Below are 15,432 nucleotides of genomic sequence, written 5' to 3'. Positions count from 1 at the left end.
AAATAAATAAATACAATATTTTTTTTTTAAATGCTGAGCAAAATAAACATGACACAAAGGAGTACATGCTCTAAGCCATGGACTGGATGTTTATGTCCTCCCCATCCCTCACACATATGCTGAAGCTTAATCCCCAGTATGCCGGTGTTTAGACGGAGCTTCTGGGAGGTGATTAGATCATAATGGTGGATCTCTCATGAATGGGATTAGTGCCCTTATAAAACAGACCCCAACGAGCTCTCTCACTTTCTGCCATGAACTTTCTCACTTTCTGCCATGTGAGAATATGGCAAGAAGGCAGCCATCTATGAACAAGGGTGTGGATTCTCACCAGACACTGAATCTGTGTCCTGATCTTGGACTTTCCACTTTCCAGAACTGTAAGATATAAATGTTTGTAGTTTAAACTATTTAGTTTATGGTATTCTGGCTGTAACACCCTGAACTGACTAGGATAATGTATGATTTCATGTAGTTCTAAAATAAGCAAAATTAATCTATGATAATAAAATCAGAACAGAGGCTGCTAGAATAAAGGGGAAATTGATTGGGAGGGCTATGAAAGAACTTTCTGGAATGATGGAAATTTTCTATACTCTAGAGAGGTGTGGGTTACTCATGTATATGTGTTTTTCAAGACTAATTTGCTCAAACACTTAAATCTGTGCATTTTAATATATGTATCTCGGTTTTAAAAAGATAGTGTCACTGCTGCCTAGGATTGGTTTTTTTAAGCATCTACTGGTTTGTAGAAGACAGAGGAGTAACTAAGCTAGGAGTGACTAAGCCGGTAACTAAGTTAAGTCATCTTTACTGGTGACTAGATCTTTGAAAGCCATGACATTATCATGGTGTAGAAAAAACAAAAGCTAGTTTAAGACAGTGTTCTGGATTGGAAACCCAGGGGCTGCTTGGACATATGTGGAGAATGGAGAGAAGTAAGCATAGAAGGTGAAAGGTAGGAAAGGAAAACAAAAGACTTCAAAATGAGCCTGCAAACTAAGGTTCCAAATTACAGAAGAAATCAAATGCTAAGAGAGGCAGTCAACAAAAATCAATACTCAGAGCGTGAATTCATCTAAAATACAACTAATCCTTTAGCTCAAGTCTAACACAGACTTTAAAATAAGTATCCTAAGTATTGTCAGCAAGAGCTCTGAAGGAACCATACCTATTAAAAATTAAACAACAAAGTGCTTTAAAATGATATTTAAAAATACTGATACAAAAGCAGAATGGGGGCATCTGGGTGGTTCAGTGAGTTAAGCAGCTGACTTTGACTCAGGGTATGATCTCAGGGTCTTGGGATTGAGCTCCCCAACAGGCTCTGCACTCAGTGGGGAGTCTTCCTCTCCTTCTCCCTCTCTCTCTGCTCCTCCCTGAACGTATGATTTCATTCTCTTCCTCTTGCTAATAAATAAAATCTTTTAAAAGATAAAAATGGATAAATGTGAAAAAAGCAACTGTAAAAGTTGGAAAAGATTTGTAAAGTTATTAAAAAAAACACACACACAATTACAACAATCCTGAACTCTGCTCTTATTTTAGATGCTTGTGTTCAATTCCAAGGCATCTTACTATTTCTCAGTCACAATTTCTCCAATAAAATTTTTTTGATGGATTAAAAAAAAAAAAACACTGGTCAGTTGACTATGTAGTCTAAACTAAACACAAAGAATGAATTTGTGAATTTGAAGATGGTCCTGAGAAACTCTTGCCCAGGATTCAGCATACAGAGACACAGACTATGATTTTTAAAAACATGAAAAGACAGTTACAAGACATGAAAGGTAGATCAAGGAACTCCAAAGGGAGCCCCTAAAAAGCACTAGCAGATAATAGCTGAAGAAATAATAAAATGGTTTTCCCAGGTTGAAGAAATATCTAAATCCTTGGATCAAATCACATTCCATGTACCGGGCTAGATAATAAAAAATAAATTCACATCTCGACAAGAGTAATGGAGCTGAAGAGGATTAAAGATAAAGATAATCCTTAATCCCTTAAAAGTCATCTAGTAGGAAGAACAGCTGATCTGTAGGGGAACAAGACGTGACAGCAGATTCCTACCTTACCGCAGTAGACGCCAAAAGACAACGGAAGGACTGTCACTAGAATGTCACATTTGGCTAAACTAGTCTTTGGAGGTGAGGGCAGAAAGAAATTCTCGTCCAACAGATGGAGCACAATAGAATCTACCACCAACAGATCTTCACTAAGGCAACTTTTCAAAGACTGCCTCAGCAAGAAAAAATGTAAACCCGAGAGGAGACAGGATAAAACTGAATAGGGAGCACAAAACTGGATAAAATTTGTTAGTAAACTGCCACTGTTGACTGTTATTTTAAAGTTACTTTTTGTGTTTAAAAAAAAAAAAAAACAAGGTAAAAGCCCTTGGATTAGTTTTTCCTCACTCCCCTCAGTGTAGTTATGGCACTCATTAAAAACATGTGTTTTTGCTTGTATTCATTTTATTTACTTGTTGGTTTTGAGTAAGTGAAAAAAGACTGTGATTCTAAAATTCTGTGGTATTTTCAAATTCTGAAGTATTCAAAGATGTTTACTCAAAAAAGCATCCCTCCTCCCATCTCATCTACCCTGTTCTTATTCCTGCATCTTTTCCACTCAGTTTTTCTACCTACCTGCTGTAGGTAACCACAGTCTAATGGATTTCTGGTCCAGTCTTCCCATGTATCTTTCTCTAAAAGTGGTCAGATACATGTGTATATCCATTTTCTTCTTCCTTCTTATATAAGAGGTAGTTTCAGTGGTGCCACCTTCATCCATAACATCCATTGTGTTTTAATAGCTTTGAATCACAGAGAGCAAAGTTTGAAATCTCAATCCTTTCCTTCTCAGAAGTCTGTTGTGGGAAGTTTGTTTTATTTTGCAGTTTTGCCTGCCCTGTCCTTAAGAACATTCTAATCCACTGACCAGCCGGAATTTGGAGATAATACTTGGGCTTCATCCACTTACAGAGGTAAGCTGTAGCCTCATACCAGACAAAATGCCGTAAGTCAGATGCTACCTTCAGAATGACATGTGATGAGCTTTGATTTAGATAATGGCTCTTATGGTGACCTTTCCTAAATAAACATGATTCAAAGCAAGCCGATTTTTTTTTTCTTTTGGCCAGAGAACTCTCTAGGACATAATATTCCTATTCTCCTATAGGTGGGCCCATCACTTCATACGAACAAAGAAAATTTTCTTTAAATGGAGATTCTACAATCCTCCATACAAGCTCTTCTTCTCAGCCTTGTAAGAGCCACAAAGTTGAGAAACTCACCTTCTATGTCTTCATCTAAGTTGAAAATGTTGAAAAGACAAGGGAAGACCTCTTTCTATTCCATGGGAGACCTCCCACAGCACGGTATACAGCCATGAATCAATACTCTAGGGCTATTGTTCTTCAAAAAACCAGACACATTTCTGCAACATTACTATACTTTTATTCTCCATCTGTCTTCCCTGAGGAGTTAAAAAATATCTTCTAGGAGTCGAACGTAAGAACAACTCTCATCGCACTTTATTTTTTAAGGGTGAAAGTAGAAGCTGAGTCAATTGATCACAGAAATGAGAGTTAACATGCCATTATATTTTAACCAGTGTGTAAAGAAGGCTCTTATGTAACCAGTCATCCTGGCCCTTCTCTCAGGAGAATTTTGTTTTTCAGCAAAGTGCTGTTGGGATGAAGCTTTATAGCTTTGGAGTCCTCGTAGCCATCTTCCTCTTGTGTGAGCAGCATGTCTTCGCTTTTCAGAGGTAACCTAATAGAACCTTAAATAGTGGGCGGCCATTTTCCTCGGTTGTTTGCCCCACATGGAATCTAGTCAGTGCACTAACCTGGGGAGCAAAATGTTAAAAGTTTGAAGGTCAGCTCTTTCAGAAACTTTCCATTTGTCCTGACAAATAGTACATTTCAGTGTAATAAGGCTCTCACTAGATTCAGGGTCCTTTTTTTTTTTTTTTCTTTCTTTCTTTTCTGTCTCTACTTCTATTACTGAGAGAAAGCTGGATGATATGTGTATTCAGTGGCTAGGAAGATTAAAGAAATGGAAGCTTTTATAAAAATAATTATTTATACTCTAATACATCACATGATTTATATTTTTTGGTCTTCATACACAAAATATATTAACTGGGTAATTTGTATTAACTATGAATAATACAATTATGGGTAACTGAATATTTTCCTCTTGTACATAGAACAGAGGAAGAAGAGGAGGATAAGGTATGAAATAGGAGGTTTAGGTTATGCATGGGTTTTCACAAGAGATATGAAAGGAAGAAGAGTTATGTTATAAGGAACACATATATGAACATATCTAATTCTTATTTTGCTTTGTTGAGTGATTCCCTAGAGAGTTCTTTACATAAACCGCTTAGAAGAGTACAAATGGATCTTGTCTTCTAACATATATAATATATGGTAAATATCCCCAGCTATGTGTAATACTGTGATGTATTTTTTTTAAAGATTTTATTTATTTATTTGAGAGAGAGAGACAGTGAGAGAGAGCATGAGCGAGGAGAAGGTCAGAGGGAGAAGCAGACTCCCCATGCAGCTGGGAGCCCGATGCGGGACTCGATCCCGGGACTCCGGGATCATGACCTGAGCCGAAGGCAGTCGTCCAACCAACTGAACCACCCAGGCATCCCAATACTGTGATGTATTTACTAGTAAACTCATAGACTTTTAAAATTGCTATTATTTATTTGGAATTTTCTTATTTTTTTTTCCTTTGTTTTGCTTCTGTGGTTCTTTTCTTCTCCAATTACCTCTAAGACAAAAGCCTCTCCCGATTTAGTGAATAGTAAAGAGTGAAAAAATCAACCAGGGACACGAAGATTCTGTCAGAAATACTTATCTCAGGGCTGGGTGGCTCAGTTGATTAAGCATCTGCCTTTGGCTCAGGTCATGATCCTGGGGTCTTGAGAGCAAGCCCTGTGTGGAGCTCTCTGCTCAGCAGGGAGCCTGCTTCTCCCTCTCCCTCTGCTCCTCCCTCCCCTCCCCTCCCCTATTTGTACAAATTCATAAAATCTGTACCAAAAAAAAAAAAAAATACTTTTCTGAGTCAGAAAGAACCATGGGATAGCATTTAAGAAAACAGAGTTTGACTTGAGAGCCTGATGCTGTGTTTGTACATCATCACTGTTTTTTTGTTGTTGTTGTTCAATATGGTTGTCAAGTGTCATGCAATGAGGTCCATCACCAAATAATGATTGTTATTGAATTGACATGGGAGTCAGATTGCTGGAGTAACTGGTGACCTATATCTCTGTGGTTATCAATAAATAAGATGCCTACAATTTCTAAGGTCCGTGCCAGTTCTAATATCCCATAACTTGGTGATTGGCTTTAATTAAAGGTAGGGAAGAGGGAAGGAGGAAATCTGGTATCAACACGTCAGGCTGGGAACAGTAGACACTGGCAGTATCATCCACAGAGAGTGGAAAGGGAAGGAACTCATAGTTATTTAGCACCATGTGTTGCCTCAGCACTGGGCCAGGCACTTAGTAATGCCATCTCTTTAAATGCCTATAATGCTACACCCTAGGAATCTTGATGGTGACATCTTATAGAGAAGGAAACTGAGCCCTATAGGAAGGATAAATCATTTGTCCCAAATCAAACATTAGGGGTAGAGTTTGGATTCAAACCCATGTTCGCTTCATTTCAACTCACTTCCCTGAATCGCACTGCCTGTAAAATCTGGGAATTAGGAAGAGAGCTCATCTGATGGAGGTCGGATTTAGTCATCCTGAGTCTGCAGAGAAGACAGGCCATCCAGAGTGCAGCCTGGGAGAGAGCCGGGCTGGAAGTTCAGTGTCAAGGTCCTTACCCGGCAGCGGGTCTTGTTTGGTGGCGTAGCTCTGCCCCTTGGCAGTTGGCTGCTGTAGAGCCTGGAGGGCTCACCCACACACCACCGCCTGGATCATATCATGAATTGAACTCCTACATAAGATGATCCTTAGCAAAATACTTCAAAAGCTTCACCATGTCGCTTCAAAATGAGGAAGCATGTAACAGTTTAGTGAACTAAATATGCAAATAAAGGACTTACACACACACACACACACACACACACACACACACAAATAGCAAAGAAATGAATGAGAATATTTTTTCAGGCACGGCTTTTCTTACTGTTCTTGCTTCAGCATATATTTTGGAGTCTGATCGATACCTGTGCTTGAAGGGGGGAATAAGAATAGGGCTATAATTTAACCAATCACATGGTATTGAAAATATTGTCTGTGTGTATTGGGGAGGGAGACTTTGCCTCTGTGTGGGCCGATATATACCTGATTCCTCCCTCCAATGCCTCCACTAGAAAAAACATTTCAAACTCTTCTTTCCGTGAGTACAAACAATTTTTTTTAACCAACTGTTTCTGAGCTCTGCTTTTCCAGGAACAGCCCATTACTGAAGCTAAACGGGAAACCAAATTTCATTCAGGGTGAGAGACTCTGATGAATTATTTCTGGGGGCAAGAATACAATCACTCCTAAAAAGAGCTTATGGGCTGGCTTTTCCCTAAAGCTGGTCTCTGTTACCATTTTCTTGTCGTGATCATTTTCCTAACAACACTTTGTCTTCAGGCGATCTCTTACTGAATGATTTGTAGGTGCATTTTGAGATGTCTCATCCCTAAAATGCCCCCACCCGAGAATGAAAAAAGTTTTAAAGGCATTAATACCATATGCCAAAGAGAAAAGCAACCAAACAAACAAACACCAAAACATTGTCTCCATAGTCACTTGCTGTTCAAGGCCAAACCGTGAAGGGCAAAAATAAAACCCTAGCAAGAACCTTGTCAACAGAGATATTCATTGTATAGGGCTCTGATGAGCTAAGGGCAACCTGTCAGCGGAGGCAATTTATTTGAAATAGGAAAGTGGGGGAAAGTACGAAAAGAAGGAAAAAGAATCAGAATGGTTGAGGAGAGAGGGCTTCTGAATTATTAATAGACCACAGGACTTGATCCTTCTGTCAACTTCATATACTATCTGCCACCTGGAGACCCGTTTATCGTCTTTCCCTTAGCTCCCCCTGATATATTATTTTCATCTTAAAGAACAGGGCACTGGTGGTCTTAAAATGTCGTGATGCATAAAACAAAATTGCAGCCTCGAGCGCTCTTCCACTGTTCAGAGGCATCTCACCAGCTTTTCAAATTCAAAAATAATCTTGCAGAACTATGGCAAATGTGAGCCTCCCCCTGTAAAAGTAGCAGGGGACAGAGCTTGATGGAAATCTTCATATTCTTAGAGGGGAAGTGACAGAAGAAATGTTGTCTGGTATTAAAATCTCCAGATCTGGAAATAGCCCTGGAGCTGCCGGGGCTTATTATTTATGCAGCCTTGGACAATTCACTTGTCCTCTTTGAAACTCAGTTTATTTTTTCGTGTCTAAAATGACCTGTTATTTCACTGTGATTACACTTTTCTCTATTCGTTATTTGGAGCAAGACTTTTTTTTTTTTTTTTTTTTTTAATTTTCAACGGGCTATTTGTTAAATCCTCTACCTCTATCACTTCAGAGATGCAATCAAAACATTTCTTTAGGGGCGCCTGTGTGGCTCAGTCATTAAGCATCTGCCTTCAACTCAGGTCATGATCCCAGTGTCCTGGGATCGAGCTCCACATGAAGCCCCCCATAGGGCTCCCTGCTCAGCAGGAAGCCTACTTCTTCCTCTCCCTCTCCCACTCCCCCTGCTTGTTTCCTTCTCTCTCTGTCTTTGCCAAATAAATAAATAAAATCTTCAAAATAAAAAAATAAATAAATTAAATTAAGAAAAACATTTCTTTATTTTCTCGTCTCCTTTTGCCCCATTATGTTCCATGTGGTGGAGTACTCTTTCTCTACTCCTACATGGAAAGTGTGCAAATTCTGACTTTTTAGTCCACTCAAAGTAACTGATAATTTTAGGCTCCTGTTAACATGCAAACAATCTCAATTTAGAAACTAAGTATCGGGTCCATTCAAGGTTTATTCAAAGGTCAGTCTTTACAGGAAAACAACCCCTCACCCCCTCTCCATACACACACCTGACTCTTCTTCCTTTTGCCCTTTTCTTGGGTTTTAACTTCTTGGGAATTTTTCAGATTCCTTTGCTGAGGAATTCTGCAGACCAGGGAGAGATGCATCTCTCACTAGGTAGTCCATTGTGACTCTATGTTTCACCCCTTAGGGATCTTACATTCACCCCCATATTCTTACCCTGTAGGCGGCGCTATCTGACACCACCTGAGTTATAACTAGGTGCCCATGAAGTATTTCTTCTTTTGATTTTAATTACTGTCCATCCAACTGGGGACCAGACACATACATGGTTAGCTTCCTTGGGAACAAGCCAGGAACAAACCAGGCACCTGTCTCTAAACTTGAGGAAACATGTTCAGACTCTCCATTACCCTCCTTGGAAGTCTTCCCTACTAGGCAGAGATGAGGGACGTAACACCCCCAAATTCCATCCCGTTCGGGAGAAAGGGCACTGACAGAAATATAATAACTTGCTCCAAAGAAATATTGACACAAATCTTCTCTCTTTCTCCACTCTGACCACTAGCTTCTTTCTGATGAAGTAAGGGGGCATCGAGTCAGGAAACTGAATTTCAGAAGCTAAGTTCCACGTAAGGTGACCTGACTGACCCTCATCCCATTTCCTGATTCTCTTGTATTGGTGCTTGGGCCAAGCAGGTGGGAACAGGAAGATCCAGCTCACCACAGCTGGAACCCGGATACATTAATATATTTTATGGTGCATTTTTACCCTCCTAATTTTAGTCCTCCCCATTTCCCAATTTATTTTTCTATATTTCCTGAAATTTTTTCTCCTTAAGAAAGAGGCCCCATTGGGATTGGGATGCCTGGGTGGCTCAGCTGGTTAAGCCGGTGCCTTCGGCTCAGGCCATGATCCCAGGGTCCTGGGATCGAGTCCCACATCGGGCTCCTTGCTCCTCGGGGAGCCTGCTTCTCTCTCTGCCTCTGCCTGCCGCTCTGCATACTGCTTATGTGTGCTCTCTCTCTCTCTAACAAATAAATAAATAAAATCTTTCTAAAAAAAGAAAGAGACTCATTGGGATAACACATTTTTTTCTTTTTTTCCTCTTTTTCTTTTTCTTTTTTTCTTTTCTGTTGACTAAATTCAGTCAAATACATTAGAAAAATGCCCCTATCTTCTAGTCAGCACAAACTTTCCCTTTTGTGGGATTGAAATTTAGCCCATTTGAATAATGGAGAGCTCATTACTGTGTAAAAGGCATCCCATTTTGTTGTTAGCTTAAGCTGTTAGGGAGTTCACTCTCAAATTATGATTTACTTATAGGAGTCACCACTTCTTTATATTTCATACCAAAAAAGAGCTTGGACTTTTTCACTCTTTGGCTCAAATTCCCCAGATGGGGCCCAATGACTTTATAAATTAGGGCCACAACCCTGACCCCAGTTTTTGAGACCCTCTGTGGTCAGGTCCTGCCTCACCCATTCATCCTGGTTTTATTTCCTGGTTCAGCCCAGCAGAAACCCCATATTCCTGCCCACCCAGATCACTTGCTCTGCGTTTGCTTTTCCACTGATGTATCAGAGCCATTTTTTCTCCAATTCATTCGCCAAACTTCTACTTCTCTCAGTCTAATGGTATAATTCACCAGATCCTGACCATCTCAGAAGTCCGGCTCAAAGTGTCTCTGTTCTCTGATGGCTTCAGTCCCAAATAACTTCTGACTCTGTATTCTTATATCAGAATACAAACTCATAGAGCACTTTACAGGTTTCATCCCAGGTAGTAGACCTTTGTATTTGTCATCAGTTAGTTTCCCCAGGAAGCTGTTTCTGAGATAGAGATTTGCATTTAGGAAGTCTCCTGGGAAGCGAATCTTGGGACCAACAGTGGTGCAGGGATGAAAGGAAGAGACCTGGGATGAGGAGAAACTGAAAAATGATGCAGTCACATGAAGCCCTGGAATCCCTAAAGCCAGTTGTCCTTGCAGGGTTGTCCCAGGCTGGGGTATTTATGAGTCATTGGAGGTAGGCTGTACCTGGGAAGAGGCATGACCTTGGCAACAAGTCTTTCTTCGGTCAAGGAAAATTCCTGGAAAGGGACTTGAGTGACAGCAGCCAACACTCGCAGAATCTGGGAAAATGAACATTCATTCTTGGTTGGGGACCTGGAAAGCGCAACATAGCATCTCCTATAGTCCTGCCACTCAGATCGATCTGCTTCCAAAGCAAGCTTTGGGAGCAGCTCCTCAGGATTCTGGTTGCTCTCTTTTGCTGGAAGAAATACACAAGAGGAACATCAGTGGGATTAACTACAGCCCACCACAGCTATACCTAGTCTTGTTGAGATGATAACCAATACTCATCTTTTTTTCCTTTTCTCCAATCCATTCTGTTTCCCTTTCACCAGCACTTACCATGGTCTAGGTGACTTACCTGGTGAGATGACCCAGCCCCTTGACCTTCAAGGGTCTGAGCCTCCATTCACCATGTCCTTTTGGACCTTGACTGTTGCATCTGTCCATATACAACAAAATTGGACAAGGGAGTATTATAGAATGCCTAAGTTTATCATCTGTGTACCAGATGTATTCTTCCCTGCCAGCTTAACTGTGAATGCAGCCCTCAATATCCTCCTGATGATCGAGGTCACCTACCCCTTCCAGCATAACTCCTCTCCTTCCTGATAATCTTTAGGGCCAAGGAATCTAAAATGACTGGGTAGCAGCAACAGCTGTCAGTTTAATAAGACTCTTGCCATGACTCTTGTGGGAGATTTTATCTTCTGGGAAGCAGATCTTTTAAATTTATAGAGCCATAGTTGTAGTTTGCAAGTACAAATTCCCCTTATTCACCTGGAATGGTGGTGAATAAAGCCGCTTCAACTTGGTTCCCGGAAACATGTGTTCTAACTTGTGGGGACACTGCACCATATAATGATTATTGATTTAAAACTGCATCCTGGGGCGCCTGGATGGCTCAGTGGGTTGCGCCGCTGCCTTTGGCTCAGGTCATGATCTCAGGGTGCTGGGATCGGGAGTCCCGCATCGGGCTCTCTGCTCAGCGGGGAGCCCGCTTCCCTCTGTCTCTCTCTGCCTGCCTCTCCATCTACTTGTGATTTCTCTCTGTCAAATAAATAAATAAATAAAATCTTTAAAAAAAAAAAAAAAAACAACTGCATCCTGGAACGCGTTGCCCCTTTCCAAGCTAGCACCTCAGCTAATCCATTCTTATTTCTGTATGAGTCTAGCAGCTTCTGCATGGTATGGTATGTAATATGCCCAGAGGATCCCACGGTAATGCGCCCATTCTGTACCTCCCTTGTTGTAAAGTGGATCCCTTAATCAGATACAGTGTTAGGTGGGATCCTTTGTGGATCACACACTATATGGTAACATCCTTGTATGGTAACATTAGTTGAGGCCCTGTAGGTAAAAGAGGCAAATCCAGACCCAGAGTGGAAAGGACCCAAAGTCGGCAATTTCTCACCAAGTGGTTGCTTGGTTTCTTCATGGAATGGTGCTGATTCAAGGGCTTGGTTTTGGTTTCTGTTGCTGTCAAGCTGGACATGTGCCAGCAACAGGTACTCTATCAACCTTGGCGAGTAGGAACCCATCCTGTCGACCATGCAAAACCTCATCCTTGCCATCAAGGCTATTCTTTCATGTGCCTTTGTGCCAGCCCTGGGGTGACTGTTAACAGAAGCTGGCTGACATCAACTGCTTAATCATTTTGTTTACATAGTTACTCAGTGCCTATTGTTCGGTGGGTGTTCTCTGTTAGGTGTTACAAAGAGCTCCACACTTTGGTCCCACTTCCTTACTCCTCCAAGAAACAAACACCAAGATGGAATTAGACATACAAGAAATGTATTCAGAAAAATGCTGGAGAGGAATAAATGAGGAAGGGACAAGAAGAGGCTCTCGGGAAAGACATACTGCAATGCTGGTGTAATCCCTGTGGAGGAGAAGGGGAAGGAAGGAGGGTGGAATGCAGAAGGTCTTAGGTTGTAGTGCAATTCTTTTTTTTTTTTTTTTTTTTTTTTTTTAAAAGAATTTATTTATTTATTTGACAGAGAGAGATCACAAGTAGGCAGAGAGGCAGGCAGAGAGAGAGAGGAGGAAGCAGGCTCCCCGCTGAGCAGAGAGCCCGACGCGGGACTCGATCCCAGGACCCTGGGACCATGACCTGAGCCGAAGGCAGCGGCTTAACCCACTGAGCCACCCAGGCGCCCTGTAGTGCAATTCTAAGAAAACTTTTGCAAAGTTGATGTGATAGTTCTTGAGCTAATGTCATCTATCAGAAGAGCCCCTCCCCCGCCACCCATCTTTCAGTAATGAGCCTGTCTTGGTATCCCTACTATGCTCAGTTATTAGCTGGAAGCAGCTAGTGAAAAATAAGGCCTTATCATTAAATAGGGACAGAACTCAAGCACAGTAGCTGGGACCTTCCATCAGTTACACATCTTCGAGCTGGAGGTCTTAGAGGTGTGTTCTCATGGCTACTACACTGCTCCATTAGCTGATCCACATGTAGCTGGTGTCACTATGAGTTGAGAGGAAGGGCCACCTGCTCATGCACCTCACTTGTGTTCCCAAATCCTACCTGTGTCTGATCCCAGATGTATCAGTTCTGTCTAATGATGGATTTCTGGTTGGCCTGCCCAACCTCAAGACATGACAAGTGTGTTAGTTTCCTATTGCTACTGTAACAGATTAACACAAATCAGTCTTAAAACTGCACCAATTTATTATCTTACATTTCCATTGTTTAGACACTAAAAATGGGTCTCACTGGGCTAAAGTCAAAGTGTTGGCCACCACTGTGTTTCTTCTCTAGAGGGTTTGAAGGGAAAATCTGCATCCTTGCTTTTTCCATTTCTAGAGGCTACACTCATTCCTTGGCTTGCAACCCCAAACTTTTATCTTCAAAGCCAGAAAAGGTTGAATCCTTCTTGCACTGGATCACTCTGAACTATTCTTAGACCAAATCTCCCTCTGCCTCACTTTTGAGAATTCACTTTTGAGATTCACTTTTGAGAATCTTTGAAAGATCACTGTGCTTATCCAGATAATCCAACATAATTATGCCATCTCAAAATACTTAGCTATATTTGCAAAGTCACTTTTACAGTGTAAGACAACAGGTTCACAGGTTCTAGGGATTAGGACATGGGCATTTTAGGGGGCCATCAATCTGCCTACCATAGTGAATATGATAAAACCCAGCTCATGATGGGTGAGACTGGCTCTATGACTACTTGTTACCCATAGCCAGGCAATCCATTTCTACCAGGGCCCAACAGCATGTCAGAAACTGTTTTTTGAAAGATGTGTAGTTCTCCTTTGCAGATGTCATGGCCTTGCTGTAGGTATCTACATTGTAATTCTCCTGTTGTGGCATGCCAAAACCTCTAAGTGGCATCTTTTCCCACCTCAGACACTTCTAATTCTTTATGGCCTACCCAGGCCATATGGCCCAATGACAGGGGCTCTTGTACCACAGCCTGAACCTTTCTTCTCTGGGCCTCTCCAGAGGTGATAGTCTTTCCTGTCACCCAATAAATGGGTTGAAGCAGTATTCCAAATGAGGTATATCCCAAACCCAAGAGACTCACCAGAAACAATGTTCCTTTCTTCATCAGGAGAGATATAAATTCTGTCCTTAATTTGGAGTGAATTTCCCAGCCTATCCCAGATCTCTAGGCCTTTAAAATTTAACCTAGTATGACAGTCCCCTGAATCTTTATAGTATTAGCACCCCCTCAAACACAGACACAGACACAGACTCACAACCTTGAGAGCACATGTGCCTTACTAAGACCTCCAACACACCTGGCATTTCTTGCTCACCTGATCTAAGATTCATGTGATATCCTTGATATCATAACTTGGGATATCCAGACAGGCTAGTTAGTGGAAAAATTAAGTCAAGCTGAAGTAAGATTCCCACTGTGTATTGGTGACTGTACCAAGTGGATGTGAATTGTTTGTGATTCTTTTTTCTGATACATAGTCTGCTCAACAGCTAAATACTGTATACCTAAGACTCTGCCCAGCCAAGATACCACATTGAGCAAAGTGCTTCCAATTTGTCCCTATTTGGTAGAGTCTGATTGTATACTAGGATCCATCTGGTTTTTGTGAAAGCCAGACTAATGAATTTAAAGTGGATTTGTGGAAACCACCATCCTTGCATCTTTTGGTCTTTAAGGGTGACAATACTATCTGCTTCTACAGAATGCTTCTTTTGTTTGTCTGGGTTTTTTGGCTTCTCCTGGGTGAGGGTGAGAGGGTATGGTTTCACCTGTTGGCTTTTCCAACCATTATAGCTCTTACTTTACAGGAAAGGAACTGACATGGGGGTTCTACCAATTACCTTGTGTGTCCATCTCAGTTTTACATTTGTGAACCAGGAAAATGATCATAGGGGTGGGGGAGGTCCATAGACCCAGTGCCCCCACCAAGAGCTGGACCTACACTAGGATTCCAGACCTCCAGGTGTCAATGTCAGCCTGGATCTTGCATCCAAAAGACCTCAAAATGATTGAGCATTTCCCTTTCTGCAGTGTGCAGAGTTCCAGAGTCCATTTTCATAGGTTTCTTTGGGAAGGAACAAAGGAAGTCATTATCATATCCCCTTTCTATACTGTTGCAGGGTCTTTCCTTGTGGGAATTTGCCTCCCCACTTCAGGAAAGAGATTCTGAGTCCAAGAACTGGGTCTAAGAAGCTACAATTGGAAACTGGGCAATGCACTATGACTCTTGGTAGAGATAGCTGTCCTTAGCTTTTCTCATATTCATCCTTGATTTATTTCGATTGTAAAGATTGAGCAATACTCTTGTTGGCTGCCATTTATCTTGCCCTTGAGAACTCTATGTTCTCTTAACTAACTCTAAGCTTTCCATGGGTCATTTTCTTCTGGGCTTAACTTGTCAAGTATGGTTAAACACTGCCACCTGGCTTCTATTGTGTAACAATTCATCACCCCCATTGCTATGGGGAGCTCAGTCCTGTAATGTCATCTCTTACATTCAACCCTCAGAATCTACTCCCACCTCACCTCCTACCCCCAACCCCCAAGGTTAAGTCATGACATAATCTAACTGCTCAAGTGCTGAGTATGTTAATAAAGGAGAGGGACTATATCCTTAAAGAGGTGTACTTGCCCAAGATACAGGGTTTGACATTCTTGTTAGATCCTTGGGAGGTGGTGCTAATTGGTGCCAGGACGTTTTTTGGAAGCTTAGAGAAAACCGTGGCCTACATTTAGTAAACTAGAAATGTCAGAGCTATTATGGCAGATGAAAGAAAAAAATTTAAAAAATTCCTAGAACAGGACATGCTTGAATGAAAATATTATGAAAGACTAGAAAACCCATTATATTCCCCTGATGGGTTCAGAGAACATTTGAAAACAACAA

At 41.3% G+C, this 15,432-nt stretch overlaps 1 protein-coding gene across 2 annotated transcripts in view; it reads left to right on the top strand.

Moving 5' to 3' along the window:
• The first annotated feature begins 1,586 nt into the window (after positions 1-1,586).
• CPB2 (carboxypeptidase B2) overlaps positions 1,587-15,432 on the top strand; it is a 60,549-nt gene continuing 46,703 nt past the window's right edge. Inside the window, exon 1 of one of the 2 annotated variants that reach the window (XM_013059796.2) lies at positions 1,587-3,765. In XM_013059796.2, coding sequence (XP_012915250.1) covers positions 3,692-3,765 — 74 coding nt within the window. In that variant the 5' untranslated portion in view covers positions 1,587-3,691. The remainder of the gene's footprint in view (positions 3,766-15,432) is intronic. The other variant, XM_004759214.3, reaches the window with a different exon arrangement.

Source organism: Mustela putorius, unplaced genomic scaffold (assembly GCF_011764305.1).
Source record: "Mustela putorius furo isolate JIRA1106 unplaced genomic scaffold, ASM1176430v1.1 tig00000179_pilon_pilon_pilon, whole genome shotgun sequence".
NCBI classification, from domain to species: Eukaryota; Metazoa; Chordata; class Mammalia; order Carnivora; family Mustelidae; genus Mustela; species Mustela putorius.
This window is presented reverse-complemented; position numbering and strand designations above follow the sequence as displayed.